We start from the raw sequence: 7,573 nt of genomic DNA, 5'->3' as shown, positions 1-7,573 counted from the left end.
TGTGAGTTCATAACCTGGAGTAACTGCAGAAACCTGGAAAGTAAAAAGGAGCCATTTTGGGGGTAGGGGGTTGGGAGTAATAGATACTGTAATAGCAGGGTACAAGTGATCTGATGGGGGAAATGAGAAAGGGGGGATCTTTAGGGAGGGGAAGGAAATAAATACAGAATAATAAAGGAGTCCTCCCTGAGGACTAGCTTTCATTGTACCAGAAGGCACCATGCAAGCTTCCAAAGAAAGGAAGCAACCAACACACCCACTTAACTATGATGTCTATGAGCCACAATAACAACCAGCCTTGCAACCAACACACCCACTTAACTATGATGGTAACCAACATCTGCTTAATTAGACTTAAGACTTGATCAGCAAGAGTGAAACTGTGCCTAGTACTGAAAACCTAGTCAACCACTAAGGGTTAGTGAAGTCATGGATCATGGACGAGAACCTATAACCACCATTTTACTAAATCTTTACAATCCCTAATTATAACCACAGAAAAATGTAGTCCTCACCACTCCTCAAGGAAACTCCTCTTTGCAACAGACAGAGACAATCACAGAAAACCACAACCAACCAAAATGCAGAGTTGTGGAGCCCAGTCCCAATGGATACATCCACAAAACCCTCCCATACATAAGGCTCAGAGAACATTGCAGAAGAGGAGGTGGAAAGATAACTACCAGAGGATCAGGGAGTTTGCTGTAGGATTGTGTCCCCCAGGAATGTAGGAAGCTACACCCATAAAGTCTCACCAACATGACTGCCTAAACATGAACTGAATAAGGACAATGACAATAGACATGCCAAAGTATATGTGGGTAAAGTCCAAGAGGCCTCAACCCTACACAAAGAACTATAGGAAACTAAAGACTACTGATAGGGGTAGGAATAGTCTTCCCCAGGGAAGAGCATGCTAATTGATACCAAATAATCAGCCCTAAAACCATACATTGGAGTAACATTATGCAGACAGACCAGGTTATATTTAGAAATATATATGTATATCCATATGCATATATTATGTAACAACAATTAATAAAAAAAAGAGGACATGGATTTGGAAGACAGAGCAGAGGGGTATATGAGAGGGTTCTGTGGGAGGAAAGGGAAGGCAGAAATGATATAATTATAATCTCAAAAATAAATGAAAAATTTGCAGAAGAATAAAAGAAGTTTATTTATCCCTCATTTTCAGAGATTCAAAAGTATGTCAATAGTGTCTGCTCTACTCTATTAAAGACTGATTGACTACATCACCTGGCAGGGCATGTGAATGAGGCAGAAATTTTATCTTGAAATAGGAAACCAAAAAAAAATCAGAACTCATACTCATGCTTTTACAACGTGTTCTCAGAATTCACTCCAGGAGAAGAATGATCCCTTCTGGTACTATGCTCCCAATAGCTTAAGGACCTTTCACTAGGACTTACCACTGAAAAGTCCCACCATTTCTCATCCTAGGGAACCAAGCCTCCAACATAAACCTTTCAGGGAAGGATAGACAACATCCAAACCTTAGCAGCCACCAACAGTATAATAGCCATAAGTCTCAAATACTAAGCACTCAATGATATGTGTGGGTCCTTAGTTGCTATTCCTCTAAACCATTATCACATCATTACAGAGAACAACCCAGATGGCAGATGGAGGAGCCAACCCTTGAGGGGGCTTGGAATATTCAGTAACATGTTTGAGGTTGCAGAGCAGAGCAGCGTTTTGAGCACAATTGTTTGGCTTCATAGTCCAGCCCCCTCCAGTAAAACACTTTACTACCTTTCCCTTCATGTGTCCAGACTAGGATGAAGAGGGAATTGGAAGCCATTGTAAATGAATCTAGTCAAAGATTTCTGCAACTTGATGTGAAAAAAATCCCTGTAACATTAGGTAATCACATTAGTCTATACAAAAGCCACACCTACAGATATTTTGGTGGACCTCAGAGTATAAATGGAAAGGTCTGTTTAGATGAACCAGCTGTAATGAGATCTAGGACAATTTGTTCACATTATGCTGTGGATTAAGACAAACCTCAGCTGAGCGGTGGTGGCGCACACCTCTAATCCCAGCACTTGGGAGGCAGAACCAGGTGGACCTCTGTGAGTTTGAGTCCAGCCTGGTCTACAAAGTGAGATCCAGGACAGGCTCCAAAGCTACACAGAGAAACCCTGTCTTGAAAAAACAAAACAAAACAAAACAAAAAAATAGAAGACAAACTTCAAATTTAGGCATGCATCTCTCATGCCTGCTAGGCATCACTTTCAGAATGCCTGGAGTCAGTGTGTATGAAATAGTACTTGAGAATTTACAATAACAAATGCCCCAGTAATTTTGATGCTATTAGTCCACACTAAAATGGGCCACGATACTCCCAAGTCTCATTTGTGTCCCGTCTTTCCTATATTCCAAGGAGCTATAATAGCACCCAAGAATGTCATAAGATGTGCCCCAACCCAGACAGTCTAGCTTTGGGGCTAATATCCCTTGTGGACTCCTTCCTTTCTAGTACTGCAGACTCCACAAATCATCCCAAGTCTGAGGGGAGAGAACGCTGTGGAGCCAGGGTCACTTTTGAAATTTGCCTCTTTTCCTATCCCAATACCAAGCACGTAGTTAGTCTATACCCTGGCTAAGCCTCGTGAAATATTTATCTTGTGATTAGTCTATGACTTGGCTACTTTCCAGAATTATAAGCACCCTGGTAAGATTATGTGTAGGAGAGGGGCCGAGGATGTAGTTCAATTGGAACCTAGCATGTGCAAGGCTCTGGGCGGCATTCCTTGGCTTCACATAAACCCAGGCCACATGCATAGTCCCAGCACTCAGGAGGTAGAGGCAACAGGGTGTGCAGGATAATCAGTTAGCTAGTTAAAGACCAATCTGGGCTCCACAAGACAGACAGATGGACAGATGGATGGGAGAGGAGAAAGAGAGTGAGTGGTGGAAAGAGGGGGGAAGAGGAGGTGGAAAGATGGAAGAAAGGAAAGAAAGGAAGAAAAATTGTGTATGAGAGTATGGGCACAAAGCCTTGGAGGGCAGAAAAGCAAGAGAGATTTCTGCTTATATTAGGGAACTGTGGGGAGCCTCAGGAAAATGACTTCTTGTTCCACAAAGGGATGTTGGACCTCAGGTATCAGGGAGAAATACCCACCTCACTCTCCTAGCTCAGGAACTGCAGATATGCCCACTCTCAAGGGTCCATGCAGACTCAGACAATGAGGGGAGCCAGGAAAATGACAATGGATTGAAGGCCCCACAGAGGCGCCTCCAGTTCTTGGTAATCATCAGAAGAGGAGCAGCATTCCAATAGGGAATGAGGTTGAACTTCACTTTCCCTCGTTGGGATGGAAGGAAAGTGGACAAATCTCTGAAATATAAACTATGTAGAACACACACTGGGTAAGTACATTCTCCATTACCAGTTAACATCAGAAAAACTCTGACAAAGTGGATCCTGGCTAGCTGGGCGGGGTCCTTCAGGAATCTCAGGGACACTTGTAGTTCAGACTGAAGGTGACTCTAACCTACCAGGCCCAATTCCTCCTTGGCTTCTCCATGCCTTGCTGCCACTGACCCAGGGGCACAGAAAGCCTGCAAATCCTACACCTTGTAATCGAATTTCTAAACAGTCTCATTAAATAAGAAACACAGAGCCAAATACAGGGGTGCAAGGTGTAGAGATCGGAGCAATAGCCACCAACTAACCTTAGTCCACCATGTCGCCATAGCTTCCCAAGAGAGACCCTTCCTGTCTAACCTGCGCCTTTATTGCCTTGCTGTTCTGCCTTTTCATTGGCTCTAAACCCAGCTACCTCACTTCCTCGTCACTGCCTGTCTATACAGACCTCCAGGTCTCTATGGTTGGTACTGGGATTAAATCTTGTGTCATCATGCTTGGCTGTGTCCTTGAACACACAGAGACTCTGCCTGCCATGTGATCGGATTAAGGGCGTGTGCTACTACCACCTGACTTCTGTTTATGACTGACTATGACCTCTGATTTCCAGGCAAACTTTATTTATTAACATACAAATAAAATATCACATTTCAGCACAAATAAAATATCACCACAACACCTACTGGCAGAGGAGTCCGGGAAGAGTGCCTTCCCACACATCAGTTCTATTTAAAACCCAATTAATCCCTCAAAAGCACCATCCACACCGAGTGCTGTGGTAGCCCTGATGTTCTTCATCACTTCTGATAGGAGAGAGACTTGGGATGGAGGCAGTTCAAGGTTGAGGGCTGGAGAGTGTAGCGAATAATCTCCTAAATACTTCAAGACAACCTAGTGATCTTCCAGGTAGGCTATTGAGAAGCCAGGAAGATACCTATGACCCTTAAGAGAGGAAATGGCCAGAGGATCAGAAAAACCCTGTCTGTATTTTCACGAGGCTACCTTCCTGGTCTTTGCCACTGGTCATTTGTGTAACTTGAAACTAAGTTTAGTCACTCAAACCCATCCATGAAGATCTCTTTCATGTTGTCTCCAAACTGACTGAAAAAATGGATCCAGCTATTTATTCATTTTAACCAGGACCACATTATATGCAAGACAGATAAAACAGTTCTGATCTAATTTGTATCTCAAATTATGCGCCTTCTTTGCTAAACAAACCAAGAAGGCTTATGATGTGTAGCAGCTAATATACAATATAGTTCCAACTCCTAGCAAATCCCAAGTAATCAATAACTTTGTTTTACTAATTACACAAAATTTATCAAATTTGCTATTAACACTATAGCTCTTTAAATTCTTCCTTAATTATCAAATTAATCCCCAGGCAAAGGGAGAAACTAAATTTTAACAAGACTATTTTGTTCTTCAGTGTTCCCCAAATAAAAATCTCTTAATGTTGCCCCCCCCCCCACTTACAGAAATGGATCCTGATATGTTTTCAATAGAGTTTCTGCAAAGGTTCTATTTCATGCAGGACAAAGGACACCATGATCCACACCATGTCTGAAATTATGTTCTCTACTATCACCTAACCAACCTTACCCAGAGAGATTATAATGTGCATACTTGGTAATGTAATTGTAGTTTCTAGCATACACCAATTTATCAGTAACCATTCAATGGACAAATGAATGAAATTCAACAAACTTGTGACATCCTCTGAAATTTTACGTTGGCCTTTGCATCCCTTTGAACGCCTCAATGACAGTGGATTAAGTTCTAACAGAATCTGTATGCTTTTTGTTTTTCTAGAATATATACCCAGTTTCTTCTCCTTAGTTCCTGTATGTTCTTCTCCTTATGTTCTCTGTGTCAGCAGCTAGCTGAGGTCTTAGTGAGGTGGAGGCTGCTGCTGAAGGGCATTTCATGAAGATTCACACACTGGAAGCTGAGAATTCTTCAGCTTCATGCAAAGTTTCTAGAACTTAAGAGACACAAAGAATAGCACCCATGAATTATAGTTATAAAAACAAATTAAAGAAATAGCAATAGCATTCTCAAAGAAAAAGCAATGTACCCAGAGCACCCTGCATCTTATGTTTTAAAAACATAGCTATGCCCTGCAGAAGGTCTGCTGTTAAGCAAGAAGGATGTCAAGGAGAGTACAGAAAGAGAAAAGAGAATGTTTCATAACATCAGCCTTTTCAGACTGGTAACTAAATGGATAGCAGTCAACTGCTGTCCACCTGTGAACATACCTGCTACTGGAAATGTTTTCCTTTTAAAGATAAACTGACATATTCAGTAGAATTTTATCCTTCTCAAAAACAATACAAATTATATATACACACACATGTGTATAATTGAATCTGGAGAAAGATCCATATATGCAGTTAGGTTTACTGTGCTAAAGAGTCTGATTGCAGATTAAGGGTATAGCTCAGCGGTAGAGTACTGTATTCTCTGAGAGTACTCTAGATTTGGGAGGGGATGTCATTGGCAATGATGCAGAGAACACTGGTAGAGGCAGCTGTGGGGCCTAGGCTCAAGGACCTGGGGAACTTGGCATACCTGTTACGGATACCATCTGGTCTTTCTTCGGGGTCACTGCATATTGCCCACTCTGCAAGTCTGTGTCAAGAGGCTCTATATGTTCTTTGATAATTAGAGGCCACGGCAGAGTACCCAGATACTCAGTATCTTGCGACTCAGCCAGAAGTTGCTGTGACAGGTCGAACTCAATCAGCCTCTTGTGTAGCATATCACACTCGTGTAGCACTTGCTTCAGGTTGTCTCTCGCACTGCGAAGCTCAGAGACCACTTCGTCACGCTCCTCACGCAGCCGTTGCAGGTCTGTGGCTAAAGTCCAGGTGGCTGCCTCCTGCTCTTCGACTTGATTGTGCAGCTGCTGGACACGTTGTGACTGCTTTTCTCGTTGCCTCTTAGCCACCCTCACTCCCAGGGCGAGAGCACTCCAGGCGCAGGCCCTCTTGATGGTGCGTGGTACACGGGTATCAGCCACGACAGACTTCAGACCATCTTCTATATCCTTCCAGGGCCGTGAACGGAAGGTCAGGTAGAAGCTCCGGCCACCACCATTCCTCAGCACCTCTTCATTGATAAACACAACCACATCGCAGTGGCGGAAACCACTCTTGGGATCCCCAACGTCCACAGCCATGGCTGAACCTGCTCTAAATAGTGGACTGCAATAGGCTCACCCTTCACCTTGGTGCCTTGTCCAGTGCTGGCTCCTAGCTCCTACCTCCCTTCCTCTCCCTTCTCACCTAGACTGAAGCCCTGAAGCTACTCACAACAACTTTTCCGCGCAAAGGATAAACATGTCAGGGACGTCATAGACATGGGCTGTGAGACCCGCACCATGGCCTGCTGGGACCAAAATGCAGTGGCACAGATAACTCTGGCTCATCTGGTAAGTTTCCCGTCTTCCACCGTCCCCTTTCTTTTTTATTATGTATGCAGTGTACGCTTGCACGTACAGAAGAGGGCATGTACGCTTGCACGCCAGAAGAGGGCGCCAGATCTCATTACGGATGGTTGTGAGCCACCATGCGGTTGCTGGGAATTGAACTCATGACCTCTGGAAGAGCAGCCAGTGCTCTTAACTTCCGAGCCATCTCTCCAGCCCCCTCTTTCTTTTTTAAGGCCCGATCTACCTGTAGAGTCCATGTTGACACTGAACTTTCAACTCACCTGCTTTCATCTGAATGCTGAGATCTAGAGTGTGCCACACAGACAGGATTTGACAAGAATTTCCAATCTAGAATTGGAGAAAGTGGGTGCTTTGGGGAGGGTTTTTTTAAATGGTTCAACTCCTTGTCTCATAAGTCTTTTTCTGCATCAAAATTTCTATATAGTCCCAAGTTCCTTAATTCAAACACATGACAGACAAAAGTCCCTCAGGTTTTCTTTTAAGTCCCCGATCTTGTTCTAGATGCCAGTAATTTCTATTCTGTTTTGACTGGGCCTTTATGTTTGCTATCTGTCTGTCTGTCTAACCTATTTGTCAAGACAGGTTCTTGCTATGTAGCTTAGATTGGCCTTGAACTCACTCCCGATCCTCCCCAGTACCAGGATTATTGGCCTGCACCTCCCTTGGCTTTCTTCAACGATTTTAGGATATCTTATTAGGCATTTTCCCTGCATATCTCC

The 7,573-nt window shown here is 43.5% G+C and overlaps 1 protein-coding gene across 1 annotated transcript; it reads right to left on the bottom strand.

Annotated features, from left to right (window-relative positions):
• Positions 1 to 5,140: 5,140 nt before the first annotated feature.
• On the bottom strand, positions 5,141 to 6,692 carry LOC131899741 (testis-expressed protein 13C-1-like). The gene is made up of 2 exons (XM_059251216.1): positions 5,972 to 6,692; positions 5,141 to 5,384 (listed from the first exon to the last, which is right to left on the bottom strand). Exons 1-2 carry the CDS (start codon positions 6,579 to 6,581, stop codon positions 5,335 to 5,337), a joined length of 660 nt encoding a protein of 219 aa, XP_059107199.1. The 5' UTR covers positions 6,582 to 6,692; the 3' UTR covers positions 5,141 to 5,334.
• Positions 6,693 to 7,573: the final 881 nt, after the last annotated feature.

Source organism: Peromyscus eremicus, chromosome X, assembly GCF_949786415.1.
Source record: "Peromyscus eremicus chromosome X, PerEre_H2_v1, whole genome shotgun sequence".
NCBI lineage: Eukaryota > Metazoa > Chordata > Mammalia > Rodentia > Cricetidae > Peromyscus > Peromyscus eremicus.
This window is presented reverse-complemented; position numbering and strand designations above follow the sequence as displayed.

What these genes read in the sequence shown, in the direction of transcription:
- LOC131899741 (XM_059251216.1), bottom strand. Translation starts at nt 6,581, where the DNA reads ATGGCTGTGGACGTTGGGGATCCCAAGAGTGGTTTCCGCCACTGCGAT. An exon ending in CCAGATGGTATCCGTAACAG is followed by an intron (nt 5,385 to 5,971) that starts GTATGCCAAGTT and finishes GTGTCTCTTAAG; the next exon opens with TTCTAGAAACTTTGCATGAA.